The following is a 17,236-nucleotide window of genomic DNA, read 5'->3' as shown; positions in this document are numbered from 1 at the left end:
TCTTCCAAAAAACACCAAAAAACAATTAAAAGAGTTTGCTTAGGACCTTGTACACTGAAAATCTGATTAACACCATTTTGGACACTTCATTTTCTGCTAAGAAGGTTAACCAGTGGATTATCTTAAATCCACCTTGGAGACATAATTTTAATTTTAGTTAGAACAAGAGGACATAACTTACAAGTGCTTCCCTGAAACAGGGGAAACCATATATCTGTTTCACGGATGTGAACTGCAATGCCATGCCATTTTTATTCCTGGTTTTTCTATTCTGAAAACTATTGTTGCTTTCATTACAAAATGCTGTTCGGAGACAGAGTCTCAGCTGGGGCCAAGATCCAGGCACAAGTTGAAGAGTGCATGTTTGGATGAGCGGAGATAAAATATTGAGGTGGTGGGGAAGAATGTATCAGGAGTGCAGATGTGGATGCAATTCTGAACGTTGCTCTTTGGTAGAAGCTTCCTACTGTAAGTAACTAACTAACACACAAAATGAGAAATGGGGACAAACAGAGCAGTCTGGGCTCAAACCTATCTGCAGGGAATTTGTGTAGAGGAGAATTGTGTTTTTAATACCTCTGGTTACGAATGGAATCCGTTCCGGAGGTCTGTTTGTAACTGGAAACCGCTCATAACCTGAGGCGCCATTAGCGAAAGTGTGCCTTCCGCTGGGCGTGCACCTCTGGCGCGCCATTTCCACTCACATTCCAGGGCAAAGTTTGCAACTGGGAGCGGCTACTTCCTGGAGCTCATAACCCACAGCATGCGCAACCAGAGGTACCATTGTATTGTAAATCCCTCTGAGTGACTCACACCAACCTCCTTTCTTACTCCTACCCTGATTGCTACCACAGGCTGTGAGTCATGGGAGGAGAGCTTCATGAGGTACTAGAATTTCAGGAAGGAACTATGAAATTATGCAAATACTCCTTCCATAGGTAGTATGTTTACCTCAGGGTCATTACAAGAAGCATGGAATTAAATGGTGTCAAGTCACCACTGTTAAGCACCCAGCTCTTTGCTCATAACATGTGCATAACATATTAATCTGAAGATGGTGCCAGGGTAGAAAAACACTTGTGTGGCATTTGACAGCCTCATGTCATCACAACCATAGCTACTGCCTGAGGAAGGGGGGGGGAGCATGTAAGAAACCTTTTTAAGCACTCATTCATATAATGAATTAATGACACACAGCCAAACCAGATCTAATGAAATAAACTCTTTATTGCTGCACACATGCTTATATATTAAGCTTTTAAATATATTATTATTATTTAATTATATTGCCATTCTGAAAAGCTTTTACATTCTCTTTATTTTTTAACAAGTAGCAGGGGGCAGAACCAATGTAAACAAAGGAAACAATTTACATTTAAATTGTCTTGCAATATAACTACAACCAATAGCCAAGAAAAAAAGTTCAATAAATATCAGAAATCCATTAATTTCATTTATTATTTAAATAGGGAATTTTTCACTTGTAAGTGTGGCTCCTAGTATCTGTTTCTTCTTGCAAAGGGCAAGAATCTAAATACTACCAGACAGTGAGTTGGGAGTGATGGGAGAATTCACCAAGGAGCTGAACTCAGAAATGCAGCTACACAACTCATTCTCACTGGCAATCCATTCTTAATTTCTCCAGCATATTTAACAGTCTGGGCAAACCTTTGTTACTAGGCAAGAAAACAAAGGCCACCCTGACACACTTTCCCTGGCTCTACAATTAAAAGAAAGAGTCAGAAGTCATTTCACCGGAAGCACCCAGGTGCCATGCTTCTTGACAATTAACTAATTATATTTCACATTTACTTTACCAGATACTTGAAAGGAGAAATATTAGTGTGCCTTTTTTTTTAAAAAAAGCCTTCTGTGCTTCTGGTTTGTTTTTGCCCTAATAATTCAGTATTGGCATAAACTCTAAAAGATTAAACCTCATTTGTTTGCTAAATTCAGCAGATAGCCAACTGAATCCTTTTTTCATGATAACAGGAAGACTACGGAACAGAATGAAATCAGCAGCTCAATAATAAAGTTGTGTCCCTTTCAATATGATGCCCTTTTATTCTGTGAGGTGCTCTTCCGAGTTGTTGCCATAACACCATGGAGAGAAATTGTGCCCAGCCAATCCAGGTCCCAACCACCAGCATCAAACTTAACTTCTGTGACTACTTTTGGTGAAAAGTAGAAAAATAATACCTTGGCCAGGTTTTTAGTTTGCTGCCTCTGCATAACAGAACTGTTCCACATGATTTTGAACAAGTACCAATCTTTTAAGAGATGTGCTTTCCTTGGCACAAAATCAGGAGTCGGAAGTGTCAAAATTCTACATCAAGTTAGTTTCATTTGTCAAATACTGCATGGACCCTTACTGTAGATTTGTGGAGGCTCAAAGGAGACTTGTTTAGAGACTGGGATGGCTGTGTATTCCGAAGCAGAAACTGAAATAAGTCAGAGTTTAAGTGCCTCATTTAAGATAGCCAGCATGGGAATAACATCACATGAATATGGATGATATATATGCTTTGAGAAAGAGCCGAGAAAACAAAAAACTCAGTCCTGCTACTGTACCTCTCTGGGGACATGAACTACAGGTGTAGAATCTGGGACACCCCCATTCTACCATTTCCCATTCTATCACAAAACATTTAAAGGAAGATGAATCTCCAGTGTGCCAGGCAGTAACTTCTGGTAAGCCCTGACTCTGCTTACATGGTTATATAATGTCATCTATCTTGCTCAAGTCACGAAACCAGATAGGAAAATGGGGGAAAGACCCAATGTAAGTTTCTCACTTCATCACACCCATCAATGGAAAGTGAAAAAACAAGTTCTTGACCTCAGTATTACATCAGCCGGAGCAGTATTACATCTACTAATGCAATTGTACCCATGCTTAATAGTATTTGTTTATATGAATAATCATCCTAACATTGCCAAGATAATCCAAAGTGGGCCTCCTTGTCATATTTATATTTATACAGGACATAATTCTTAAGGTTATGTGGTACAGAGCCACTGCATTATCTTAGCTAGGAAAGTTTCCATGTAAGGCAACACAGCCCTTCCCTACGTTGTTCACATCCCCACCTCCTCCCAAAATGTTCTCCAATTGCCAAAGTCTCAAAGTAGGGCTTGCTAGGAAGATTTTAAGAGGAGTTTGTGTTTTAAAAAAAACCTACTAACTTGTGGCAGCCTTAAAGGACATGCCTTGGTAAGCTTTGTTACAAGCAGATATTTCACTCAATTCAGTAGAGAGAGTTTAGTGATGATGGGATGAGCACTATGCAAGCCCTGATTGTAGCTGCCTCCAACTCCTGCCATTTCTAAAGGGAGGGGCAGGGGGAAAGGACACACTACACACTCTTGAGTAGTGGTGAGCCACTGCTTTTCTTGTCTGTACACCAACATGCATATACCAGAATAATGTGATTCACAGACCCTAATTTTGCAACATTTCGATCACGCTATTTGGATCTATGCCAATGTGATGTCAAGTGTGTTGGCACTGGGCGGTCAGGGGGTGGAGATGGCTGCATGACTGTTCTACCCCACCCCACCCCATACCACTACCTGAACAGGGCAATAAGTTATGCTTCCATGAGAAAGGGGGAAATGCTGCATGCCACACATACACTCACATACTCCAAACCAGGATTTGAAGACTTTGCGAACCACCTGAACTAAACTTCCAAGCCCAACAATATCTATAAAATATCACAACTATGCTTGAAGTGGAACAGACACATGACTAAAGTTCCTGCTAAACGTCAGTGTTTGAGCATCCTCTACAAAAGTAACATGTAAAAAGTAGGTGGCCAAGTGTGTTTGCACTCAAGACAAAAGTCCAAGCCATGATATTTCATGGAGTACTACTGTATTCCAGTAAGAACTGCAGAAATGGGGAATAAAAAACAGATGGGACACCTGAATTGAACAGGAGCTTGCTGAATAATAAGGCATCCGGGTTAGAAAGCCAAGGTTCTGCTCTGCTCCCACTGTGCAAATCTGGAAGATAAGGCTGCAGGATGAATAAACACAGCCATTTCTGCAAGGCAAGCAGCAGGCAAATGCAGATACCACTGCACAAGCACAACATTTCTATAGCCCTGTAGAAGTAACAGTGCCTATCTCCCTAATTATCCCGTAAAATATGGATCATGAAAGGCAGTCTGATTCACTCCTTAACCAGCAACTGCCTTGAATTGAATCTGCTTTAGTTTGCTTGCAGGAAGGTGTTGTGCCAATGTTCTTGCAGGCTGCACCAATTTTCACTAAGCATCACTGGCCTGCAACATCTGGCAGCCTCACAATATGCCAATCAATACATTCATTAAAATTGGCTTGCAGATCACCCGTCAGCACTACGATGTAGAAGCAGCAATGTTTTCAAATCTGAGCTGCTTCCAGGGACCTGGTTCTCAGGAGAAGAAAGGTAGATCAGTATGCAATTGTCAGAATGTTAAGTTAGAAACTGAAATTACGCATAAAAGTGGGAAGCAGCTACAAAACCCAGGGGGTGAGGGGAGGGAACTCTGAGCTGATCTACCGTACTGTGAAGTCACACAGGGTGATGTCCCAGATTAGCATTCAAGTCCTATGCTGGCCAGAAGATTATCCAGAGCTTCCAGTTTCTGATTGGCTTCTTCAATTGCACTGTATGTTTGCACGTTGCTGGTTATGTGGAAACGGATGTCGTCAACAAGAGGGATTGAGTCTGTCTCCTGCCGTTCTTCGACTGCCTCTGCATTCTCCTTCACTGCCACGGCAAACTCCTCAAACTCCACTAGCTGGATTGGAAAGAGAAGTGGTGAAGGAAATTGGTAGACAGATAAGCACATTAAGAGTCCCCAGCATAATGATGTCATTTAGAATTTTAAACAGCAGTAGTAGTACAGAAGAAATTCTGATTCAGTGTGTACAATTATACATAATATGAACACGAGTTACCAAAAAAATAAAATAAAAAAGATTCACACTGAAAGTGTGATATAAAATTTCAGAATAGCGGGAAGAAGAATCACTCTATTGTAACACCACACAAAAGAGACCACCTTTTCCATAAGGAGGCCTAATTCAGCTCAATAATTTTATGAAGACCCGGCAAGCAAGAAAAGCATCTCTTTAAGAAATGCAGACCTAGGTCTGGGATGCAACTTTGCATTAAAAAATGGCAGCGCAACTATCTGAAACCTTTAAAAAAAAAAAAATGTTTACCACGCAAAGGCTTTCTGTTTGGAACCACCCATCCCTCTTGCTCCCTCCATCCCATCATTTACTGAACTATTTAACCTCAGAAACAAAAATTTACCCAACACAAGGTCACTCTAGAACTGGTGTTTTAGCCATTACATAGCACCCCCTTAATCTAAGCAATCTTAGTCAACTTCTTCACTAGCTGTCCCAGTCCGCCGCCTTTGTGGGTACTGCTCAAACATTTAACAAAGCTTCCCATACCTTGTAAAGCAGGAACAGGAGATTGTAACAATTTTTCACAGAAGCAAAAAAGGCTGATGAAATAGGATACCCACCAAAGGCTACAAAAAGCATAGGCCTATGCCTCTATATTCCAATATAAATTCTGCATCTAAAAAACATTGATGGCCTATTGTACTAGCACAACGAAGGTGCAGGAAAAACAGAATCCTTGGTGCAGTTAAATGGCAAGTCCTGATTTTTGTTTCGCTAACAAAGGGCTCCCCACCAAGAACCACTTCCCTGCTTGTTTTCACTGGAAAAAAATGGGAGAGGTACTTTTGTATAAGAGGATCTGTTAAGAAATCATTTTCTTCAATGTGCTTTCACAGTCAAGAAAGAATTTCACACCTTTCTCAAAGCCTGTTAAGAACGTTGCAACTTGTGTGGGTGTGCGAATTAGAGTCATTAAAATAAAATAAAAAACAGTGAATTGACCGGGCTCCCAAATGCCCAGCAGAGGCAAGACTGTGAACCTGTGTTCATGGGACTGTAGTATGGGACTGTCAATACTACAACTGGTCAAGCAGGAGAGGAGACTGAGAGAAGGCAGCACTCTTCCTCTTCTCCTGGGGCAAACATTGGCATAAATGCATGTTATTACTGTCCAGTTAAAGCACAATTTAGATTTCTGCACCAATTTAGTTGGGAGATATTTCAAATAATCCTTGCCTAAGCATTTCTTGGGGAGACGATGTATGTACTCTGCAGATAACAGAGGTCTGCATGTAGCAGTTAATGCTTAAGGTACAACCTGGTGGGGTTGTGGGACAAACTGATCTTTGCAACCAAGATTCAGTACAAGAAGATATGGCTTGTACAATTAGGCCAATGGTCCTCCATGGAAGCTTACAGTAAAGTCATTTACCACAAAGCAAAGAAGAAATAGACTGAATCTGCTACAGTTGATACATATCAACAGAAAGTTGATATGTATGAGAACTTTCTCTAAAATGCAAACTGTGGCACCATATTTTAGGACTACTTAGGATACTGAGCTCTTTCGTGTGTTATTTCAGCACCTGAAAATCCTCACATTTCAAATAAACTAACCAAGCAACTAGTTCAGGCAAGCAGATGATCCACAGTCCTCCACGTAAACAGCCCTTGCTGTTCTACAGGCACTCTCTTCTACAGAGAACATGATGCCTTGTTTTTAAGAAATGTGGGCAACTATGCATGAAGGTAAAGGGACCCCTGACCATCTCGTGTTATTGGCCGAGGGAGCCGGTGTACAGCTTCTAGGTCATGTGGCCAGCATGACTAAGCCGCTTCTGGCAAACCAGAGCAGCGCACGGAAACGCCGTTTACCTTCCCGCCGGAGCGGTACCTATTTATCTACTTGCACTTTGACGTGCTTTCGAACTGCTAGGTTGGCAGGAGCAGGGACCGAGCAACGAGAGCTCACCCTGTTGCGGGGATTTGAATCACTGACTTTCAGTGGTTTAGACCATCAGTCTTTAAAAGCCTTGAGAGAGATGAACGCTGGTTACTTGTTGACTGCTGCATACAACCCACCCTAGGGAAAACTCCCCTCCTTACCTTCTCAATGATCTTTGCCATGTACTCTGTGCACTGGTCCTCCAGCCGGGTCAGCTGAAACAGCTTTGCGATCTTCCAGATGCTGACAACACTTTCCTCATCGAGAACCTGGGCCAAAGTCCTCCCACAAAGACGCTTCAGCCCAGGTAACAGGTACATGTCTGCGACGCAAAGCACTTCGTAGGCATTATCAGGAGACAGCTGCCGTGACAAAAGGGTATCCATCAAATTGGGCTTGGTATCAAAACTAAAACCTTGCCTGGAAATCATATCTGACTGCAACAATGACACTCATTTATAAGATTAAATGCAATTTATTTATATTCTGCCCAAAGACTTGAAGTTTATAACTAGTTTAAAAGTCTAGGCACAAGCACAACTAAATCAAATACTCACACACAAGACTTAGCTTTGCCAGCTCAAACCCATACCGGTGAAAACACCACTTCTGAAAAATTCTCAGGCCTGGTTAAATCTTCATTGCAGGTCAGTCACCAAGTGCAGTTCTGTCTGGATATGATATGATATATCCTGACAATGCACAGAAGTCATCACTAAGATGCTCTACGATAGCCTTGGGTAGCTAAATATTTCTTATTTTCACAATAATTCATTTTGCTACACTTGCTTTTTTAATGGATTTTTTTCAGTAAGCACCCATATAAATATAGGATTTTAAATTATCATCATCATCATCATTTTGCGCCCCTCGCCTTGGTGCCCTGTACAGGGGAACCACCTGTACTAAATCCAGTGCTGGGTCATCTTTAGTAATTATTTCCACAAATGCCTGTGTGTGCATTATGTTGGGATGTGCCATTCATAGAGCTTTTGCTGAAGGAGTATAAGTGCTCTCAAATTGGACCACTGCTTGTTTTGCTTAAAGATCAAAGGCAAATGACTTAAAAGACCTTGTTCGTATGCTTCACTAAGCCAGTTAACTATGGTCTAATACCTGTAAGTTCCTATTTCACTCTTCTCCTGCTCCTGGCCACACCATACTGGAAGCAACAAACCACAAGTCTTGGGCTTGTTATCGTGTCAGTAAAAACTGAGCTCATTATTTGTTTCGAGGAAACATGTGGACACAGCCAGTGTGCAATGGTGCAATAGATAATACTCCTCTCCTCCATCAGCTCCTTGGCCCCTGCAATCACCCTCTTCCCAAAAATCTAGGCCCAGGAAATTTGTCTTAATATTTACTGCAAGTTCACTGCTACGGTTTGAATTGCGTGGCTTTGACATTTCCTCCTCCCAGACACTTTTAAGCCACTCATTCAAGCAAGCACAAGGCAGTTCCAAAATATAACACCAAGACAAATATGACTTTGCCTTTCCTCTTTGCCTCATCAGTTCAAATCCTTGATGTTCATTTAATGGGGACCATGTGTCAGTAACCTGAGATTCTTTCACTGCAGGGGATTGGACTAGATGACCCTCAGGGTCCCTTCCAGCTTTACAATTCAATGATTCCATGATTCTAGGAGTCCCATGGCAAGTAGTTTTCCTGCTGTTTGAAAGTGAAAGCAGCAATGCTCTAGTGGATTCTCTGCAAAGATTTACTGGACTTTAGTTACATAGAACTGAAGAAACTAAAGAGACAAGGCATGTACTTTTGTAAGCCAAGAAAATCTTTTTTTAAAAAAAGAACTGAAGAAACTAAACTAAATTATTCTTCTTTGTGAATAACACTATAGTATAGTAAACTGGCACAGCACAGTTAACTGGCCATTACAGCCAAGAGCCTTGCTATTTCCACTGCCGTGCACAAATATGACAACTCATTATGTCAATGCTAACCCAGGGCATTCTGCTGCCTGAAGAACAGCCTAAATGGCACCCACCAACACTTTTTTCTTTCTGCATTCTTCAGACACCAAACTATGGCCTCTTTTCTTCTCTACCACTACCACCCATAGTGTGTTGCTTCACTCTGCTTCAAAGCAGAGCCAGCCCCAGTTGTAGGCATTATGAAGTCTGGCGTTAACAAGCTAAACATTGTACAGGGCTCAGAGGGGAAGATCTCCCTATTTGTTTCTTCAAAAGTGTGTGGAGAAAATCCTGAATGTCTGATACACAGGTCTATTGCTTTTGCCCATTTTACTGCTATTCCAAGGATGAAGAGTTTGCACTGTTCAGCTCCCTCCTCAGTCACTGCATTTTCAAACTTCTTCACATGCCAAACATTTACCAGAGATGTGTCTTTTTTAAAAAGAAAGAAAGAAAGAAATAAATTATTTAGGAGGAGGAGGACTAAAACCAAAGTCAGAGGGAAGTGAACCTAGGGAGAGTACAGATGTACAGGCCACATTTTAACACTGTAACTTGTGTACCTTTTTAAAAAAGAATTGTTTCAAGGTGCCCAACCATGAAATAAAAACTGCAACAGATGGCACAAAACGAAGAGCCATTGAAAACAAAGTCACATGCCGGGGGAAGCAGATAGCATAAAAAGGCAAGGCAGGTGTCATTAAAAGCCTAACAGAGCAAGAAAGACTTCATCTAGTGCTTAAGAGACTGTAAGAGAGAGGGCTTGCAGAGAGCAGCCCACTCTGCTTACTTCCATCAGATGGGAGAGCAGCAGCAAGTCTGGGAGTTTAAATCAGGAACAGGAAGGGTTAAGACGGGTCCAGGGCTCTGCAGAGTCCTGGTGGCTCAGCTCCAGGTTGGTAGCAGGGAAGCAGGGGAGGAGCTAGCTTCAGCAGGGGCTGGAAAGGAGGGAGTAAGTAGAACGGCACCTCAGGAGCCTGTTTTGGGACCACGGAGGACCCATAGAGCAAGGAGGAGGGGCGTTTGGATGCCCAGTCTTAAAAGGGGGGTCAGAACCCACGAGACGCCATTGTGGGCTTCTGCCTCATGCAGAGCAGACATGATTTGAGACATCTCACCACTGTATATAGCATGCACAATAAAACTCTGAAAATCCAGAGGATGTGTGGAGTGCTTACTCGGGAGTAGCCAACACCCATCTGTGACAGCAAGCCCACAATCTTTTGATGGCTACCCCGAGGGGAGAGACCTGGGAACGTGGCAGCATCTAAATCGGAAGGGAAAGATGCCAAGGAAGGATTGGCACGCGTGAGGGGAGCAGCAGAGAGCAAGCTGCAGCCAGCACCCTGCAACTATGGAACGGCTCAAGCACCAGGTAGGCACCCGGGCACAGGGGAAGCCAGGCTTAGTGAACCGAGCAGCTCTGAACACAGCCAAGCCGGAGGAGCGGAGGCTGGACAAGCAGAGAGGACACTCAGGAGGGCTGAGGAGCTGATTGCCACCACGGGCCAGCACTTTGTAGGGCGACCCTCAGCACAAGCTGGCTCTAATGCTGAGAGGCATGGTGGCGTGGAAGAGCAGGAGGCTGAGAGGCGAGTCCGGGCAGAGGGGACAGACGGAGGGGAATGGCAGCGGCCACAAGTTCCCATACAGTCCCGGGGAGGCAGCTGCAGCCCAGCACAGACCCCTCCAGCCAGATGTGATGCAGAGGGACAAAGCCCGCGCGCGGGTACTTTCAAACGCTGATGCAGGAAAACAGAGGGAAGAGAAAGGCGGGAGATGCCTTTACAATGCACCCAGCCACTTGGTGGAACACTGCCCCCAGAGGAAGGAATGGCGAGAGCAGGCAGGCACAGACACAAGCCTGGATGCCAGATCAGGAGGGGAGGGGCCAGGCGGAGCACCAACAACTGAGCCCTCCTGTAACACCCCACAGCACGACAAAGAGATGGAAGTGAGTCTGCAGCTGCCAAGAGGCCAGACCCAGGAGACAGTCGGGCTTCTCCGCAGGGGCAGCAGCAACGATTTCCTATCGGTGGACTTGGCTAAGCAGAATCAGATGCCCATTTTCCCAAGGGAGCTGCCCATGAGCATCTTGACCATAGGCAGCAGGGAATTGCAGGAGGGTGAGGTCACGCAACAGACCCCCTCTCTGAAGAGAACAGTGAACAGGCATTCAGAAGTGCTAGCTTTTGACTTAATTGACCATGACCCTGTGGGCAGCCAGTGCCAGGGAGATCTCACCTTCGGAGATGCAGATGGCAGGGAAGGAGGAGAACACCGAGAGCACACAGCCACTGTGGCCATCGTGAAAATGGAAGGAGAATCCTCAGGATCGCACCACGTCGGCTCCCCAGCCGGATGGAACGACGCAGAGTCGGCGAAGCAGGAAGAGAAACTGAGCCAACTCACCAAAGAGGACACTTTTACCCAGAACATACGGAGGGACTTGAGGGAGGGAGAGGGGGCAGGGGAAGGGCTTGCAGAGAAAGAGGGGTTACTCTTTAGCAATGATGCCCTGTATATGCCCCAGGACTCCCTCAGAGGGAAGATTCTCAGGCAATATCATGACAACCCCACGGAGGGGCATGCAGTACACGTCTTCATGAGGCTCACGCCCAGTAAGGCCAATCTTGGGCGAGACCCCAGAGCCTTCCCAGAGCAGGGGGAGGAGGAGATCGGGGGATCACCTATTGAGGCATGGGGTGAGGGGCGGGAGACAGTACACCAACAACTGGATGGAGACATGGCAAGGGGCAATAAGGTCTTCCAGGGAGGGGACAGGGTCTGGCTGTGGTCAGAAGGCCTTCCCATGGGGGGAAGGGGGAAGAAGCTGGCACCCAGAAGGCTGGGGCCCTTCAAGGTTCTGACACAGATCAACCCTGTCACCTTCAAGGGGGAAGTACCTACAGCGAGAAAGGTCCATCCCGTGGGTCACAGGTCTTTGCTCCCACATTTTAGAGAAAGCCCAAGGTTCAGAGGACGTGACACACATCCAACACAAGACGCTGACAGGAGGGAGGGGGAGGAAATCACACAAAAGACACTAGACAGAAGGGTGGAGGGAGAAGGCAGCCAAGAGGTTCCAGAAAGAAAGGAAGAGGAGGAGGTCTACAGTGCCACAGCGAGCCCGGGCTCCCGAAGGGGGGAGGGGGGGTTAAAATGTCTGATGGCCAGGCAGGACACTCCTGCTTCCCAAAACGTGGAGGCACCTATGCACACCATGCAAGGGGAGGGCCGCACACTGGAACTGCACGCTCCTTTCTCCCACAGAACCGAACCACCACATGTCAGTAGCACAGGGGACACAGAGGGGGAGGGCGATCCCAGGTGGGGAGCTTGGGAGACGCAGACCCAAGGAGCCCTCCGGGAATCGGAAGCAATTGTCCAGAGGGAGGAGGAGGATGACAACGGAGGGAACTACACGGACCAGCCACCCAGCACCGACTGGGAACAGGATTTTACACACACTACAGCAGAGGAGGAAGACCTGTCAGGCTTCCAACCCTCTTTACAGACATCAGACCAGGCAACCCAGGCCTCAGAAAGGGGGGAGGGGGGAGCCTGGAGGGGGAGTGGATGTAAGAGAGAGAGCTTGCAGAGAGCAGCCCACTCTGCTTACTTCCATCAGATGGGAGAGCAGCAGCAAGTCTGGGAGTTTAAATCAGGAACAGGAAGGGTTAAGACGGGTCCAGGGCTCTGCAGAGTGGCTCAGCTCCAGGTTGGTAGCAGGGAAGCAGGGGAGGAGCTAGCTTCAGCAGGGGCTGGAAAGGAGGGAGTAAGTAGAACGGCACCTCAGGAGCCTGTTTTGGGACCACGGAGGACCCACAGAGCAAGGAGGAGGGGCGTTTGGATGCCCAGTCTTAAAAGGGGGGTCAGAGCCCACGAGACGCCATTGTGGGCTTCTGCCTCATGCAGAGCAGACATGATTTGAGACATCTCACCACTGTATATAGCATGCACAATAAAACTCTGAAAATCCAGAGGATGTGTGGAGTGCTTACTCGGGAGTAGCCAACACCCATCTGTGACAGAGACAATAGCAAAAAGTGCCAGAAACAAATCAGGAAGTAATTCTAGAATGTGTGTGTCACCCCTGACAAAGCAATCTCTCTCCAGCCACCTAACCTCAGAAGGCAGGGAGCAGCCAGGAAAGGGTCTCAGACAGGCAAGGAAATTCACTGCTGGGTCAGTTCATGTGGAGAAGGTTGCTTCAGACGCGTCAGTCCCAGGTTGTGCTGAACTTTATAGGTAAAAATGAGCCCAGTAACCAAAGAGGAGGCAATACATCTCTTTTGGCAGTGGCATAAAATGCTCATGACACCCTGTCCCTGGTTATTACTATTCACACTTCTATCGTACCCTTTTTACAAGGAGCAGATGCAACACCAGTCACCAGCAGAAGTTTCTGGACATTTTTGGAGGACATTCCCATGAACACTAGCCTGTGGGTAAATACAGAAACAAAAAAAAATCCCACTTCTAAGTGGAGTATATAGGGAGACAGATTCATACCTCTGAGCAGTGAATCTACAGTAGTGAATATGTGAGACAGCCTGGTTTGGATGGGCTTGCATGTCCCTGGAAGATCAATTCTGTACTTTGGGTCTACAGCTGGATCTAACACAGTCCCTAGAGGTCCAGGTGGCCTTGGTGGCTAAGGGTGTTGGCTTGCCAGCTGTTTCTGACTGGTTTGCCAGCTACAGTCAACTTTGCGAAAGATATGTTGGCCACTGTACTCCATGCTCTGGTAACTTCCAGACTGGATTATTGCACTCTACAAGCAGCTGCCCTTGAAGACCACTTGGAAACTTCAGCTAGCCCAAGTGCGTCAGCCACATTACCGGCTGGGGTCGCATTTGGAACTTGTAGAACCCTGTCTTAAAACAGCTGCATTAGTTGCCACTTCATTTCCAGGCCCAAGTCAAGGTGCTCATTTCAGTGTTTTAGCCCCAAACGTCTTAGGCCCCAAATATTGGAAATGGCACCTCCTTTCCTGCAAACTCTATTGGGCCCTCTTGGTCATTCCACTGCCTTCAGAGGTTCAGCAGGGGTGGGGAACTGGAGAGGGCATTCTCTGTGTCAGCCCCTAAGTTGTGGAATACCCTCCTCACAGTGGTGAGTGCAGTTTTCATCATATGCTGATGAAGATGCACCTCTGACCTTTGACACTTGACATATGCATTTAAATAGGACCCATCCTATTTGCTTTAAACTGGTTTTAGTATTTTATTTTAAATTGTTGTGACCTGCCGTGGGATGTTATGGTGAAGGGAAAGTAATTAATAAAAGTAACATCTGAGATGCAAAGAAGTTCAGTAGTAACCCATACCCAAATTTTGGAATTACTGAAGAACAGGAATGCTTGTGTATGTGTCCTGATTTTTAAAAGAAACGTCCCTAGCCTTAAAGCAAGGGATGGTGTGTGTGTGTGTGTGTGTCAAGAAGAAGATAATTGTTTCAAGAGTTCCTTAGCTATCTAAAAGAAAACAAGGACAGATGGCTTGGTTGGCAGCTTTGCTTCTTGCCCTGCAGGACGACAGATCAAGGGGGGAAAAGAGATTCATGGTTTCAGAGAGTATTCTGCAGAGCAAAGTGTGCTCTCACTACATTCTATCCTTTAGTGCCTCATTTCCCTACAGTGTAAAATGCCTTCCAGATGCAATGAGATTTAGGGGCAACAACTAGCTGAAGATGGCTCTCAGTATCTCTCTCCCCCCCCCCCAGCGCAACATGTAAGTATACTAAGGCAGGAGTGGGGAACCTATAGCCTTCAGTCACACCCCCACAAGTTCCAGCCAGCACAACCAATGGGGTCCAGCAATATCTGGTCCCCCAGCCACTGCTCTCTAAAGGAACAGCACACAAAAGAAGGCAAATGGCAGCTCTGAGAGAGCCAGCCAGTGTATAATTCTGCTGGAGGAGAGGGAATGCTGCAGCTATTTTTCAGTTCTGAAAGTGCTCTTGCTTTCCAGTTTGCTGCATTTCTGAGCTCAGAGCAGTGAGCTGGAGCTTGCTCACTGCATGACAGGGATTCAATTTCCTTGGGAATGAGATTACCACCTCCCACTTCACCTGTCAGTCCTAAAGCTGACGGGAGACTGCAGCCAAAATGCATATGCACTTCTCAGGATATTAACGAGACATTTGACAAGCCTTTCTTTCAGTGATGGCTTCATCCCCCAAGCCGTTCTTGCTGAGTGTTGCTGCCGCCGTGTTCCTTTTCCCACAGATTCGCCACTCACTTGCTTAGACAGCACCACAACAGACTGCTGAGGCTGACAGCAGCAACACTTTTGCTCCACAGGGAGCAACTTTTGGTCGACAGGGAAATGCCTGTAACCATTTTGACAGCATGGACACCACCCTGAAGTTTTGCATCTCCTACATTTTGGGGCCCCACTGGTTACTCAAAACACAACACACACTCAACAATTCCTTAAGCATCCTATGCCAAGTCTTGTGTAACGTGCAGGATTCACACACTCCTGTATTCAATCTAGATTACGACTTCTGTGGAAAGTGCAACCACGCCTTTTGTTCTGAATGAGACAAGCAGCAGTACAAACAGGAGAAAACAGTGCATTTCTAGCCAGTTCACTGTGTATTGGCACTGCCCCCTAGTGGCAGATTGACCGCCCTATGTATTCTAGTGTTGTCACAGAATTCTCCAGATGAGTGAGTACTCCCAGTTGGCATCAAAAAAATGTACCACATGGGGGCAAGAAACCAGTCAGTATGAGAGACATGTTGACTTAGGATATATTTTTATCCATGGTGGTTGTTTCTTGTCATTTACGGATGGCTGCACTGCAGTCTTGTAAATAAAGTTCACATCTAACCTCAAATAAAATTCAAGCATTTTGGGGGGGAGGGACGCAAGACCCACTAGAAAAGGCAAGTAAATGGGGAAAATGTTTTATTGAACCAGCAAGGGACTGCTGCATGGCTTTTTACGGTGATGGGTGGTGCTGTGGGTTAAACCACAGAGCCTAGGGCTTGCCGATCAGAAGGTCAGCGGCGCCGGTTCAAATCCCTGCGATGGGGTGAGTTCCCGTTGCTCGGTCCCAGCTCTTGCCAACCTAGCTGTTTGAAAGCACTTCAAAGTGTAAGTAGATAAATAGGTACTGCTACAGCATTTCCGTGTGCTGCTCTGGTTCGCCAGAAGCGGCTTTGTCATGCTGGCCACATGACCTGGAAGCTGTACGCTGGCTCCCTCGGCCAATAACGCAAGATGAGCACTGCAATCCCAGTCGGTCACGACTGGACCTAATGGTCAGGGGTCCCTTTACCTTTTTATTAATATGCAGTGAAAGATAAGTAAAAGATCCAGGGTAAGCTTAACAGCTGTTGGCTAGAGCATGGTGCTAATAACATCATAGTTGCAGGTTCGGTCTTCATATGGGACAGCTGCATATTCCTGCAATGCAGGGGGTTGGACTAGATGATCCTAAGGGTCCCTTTCCAACTCTATGATTCTATGATTTCACAGAAAAAGATAGGGTTCTTTTATCCCATGGTTGGAACATTTGCAGGTTAACAGGCTTCATTAAATAACACTCTGTTCCCACCACACAGTGGCAATTCTGGCACTTTTCTCCCAGGACCACAGCAGTCCTTGCTAGAACGAACGTTCTAGAAATGGGCTGTGCTCAAAAAGGGTGAAAATGGAAAACTCACCTCTGTGTCATCACTGTAGATGTAATAGAGGACCCTGATGAAGATTTCCTCTGAAATGTTATGGAGGGTAACTACAGGGATGCTAGGTTGGGTCTGCAGCTCCTCGCTTTCAGAGAAGTGATCCTCTAGGAGTGCTTTGAAATAGTCACTGCGGCCACAGAAAAATGCCTGCAAGAAGAGAAGAAAGCAGGAATCTCCCTGGCTCAGCATTGCCCTGCACACCAGGAGAGCAACCAGATATGAATGATTTCTATTGACCCTCCTAGCTTTCTAAGGTTTATTTATTACATTTACATCCTGCCCTACCTCTCAAGGGAGTCTAAGGCAGCTCACATATCAGTGATTTAAAGCACATAGAAACATACAGGCAATTCTCAACTTATGCAGCTACACATGTGCTCAAACTGCTGGCCCCAGCATAGCAGGTACTGGCAGTTCACACTAGCTCATTTAGTAGACCTGGGAACATGAAAAAGCATGTGGTGAGCTTCTCATTTTCAGGTGGAGGCTCTATAATTGTCTTCAGTGTCACATAGCACTGCAGCCATGTGGCTCCGAAAAGCAGTCAGGCAGAAACATTTAATACCAATCACCCCCAAGAGACAGTGGGAAAGTTCGTACCAGGGACTAAGTCCCATAAAACTAAGTGCGACTTACTTCTGAGTAGGCAGGCATAGGATTCTGTTGTATATGTTGTGTGCTAGACAATCAGCATGCTCATGAATTGCAGTGAGGACTTCCTTAGAATCCCTGCTCTGCCCCTCCCCCC

At 45.7% G+C, this 17,236-nt stretch overlaps 1 protein-coding gene across 1 annotated transcript in view; it reads right to left on the bottom strand.

The window, feature by feature from the left end:
* Window positions 1-1,209: 1,209 nt before the first annotated feature.
* ABTB1 (ankyrin repeat and BTB domain containing 1) overlaps window positions 1,210-17,236 on the bottom strand; it is a 40,242-nt gene continuing 24,215 nt past the window's right edge. The window contains exons 10-12 of the mRNA XM_035106466.2: window positions 16,468-16,635; window positions 7,018-7,218; window positions 1,210-4,790 (exon numbers count right to left, since the gene is read on the bottom strand). Coding sequence (XP_034962357.1) covers window positions 4,584-4,790; window positions 7,018-7,218; window positions 16,468-16,635 — 576 coding nt within the window. The 3' untranslated portion in view covers window positions 1,210-4,583. The remainder of the gene's footprint in view (window positions 4,791-7,017; window positions 7,219-16,467; window positions 16,636-17,236) is intronic.

The sequence above is a fragment of the Zootoca vivipara genome, chromosome 2 (assembly GCF_963506605.1).
Source record: "Zootoca vivipara chromosome 2, rZooViv1.1, whole genome shotgun sequence".
In the NCBI taxonomy this organism is placed as follows: domain Eukaryota; kingdom Metazoa; phylum Chordata; class Lepidosauria; order Squamata; family Lacertidae; genus Zootoca; species Zootoca vivipara.
The sequence above is the reverse complement of the archived record's forward strand: the minus strand, read 5'-3'. Positions and strand labels throughout refer to the sequence as shown.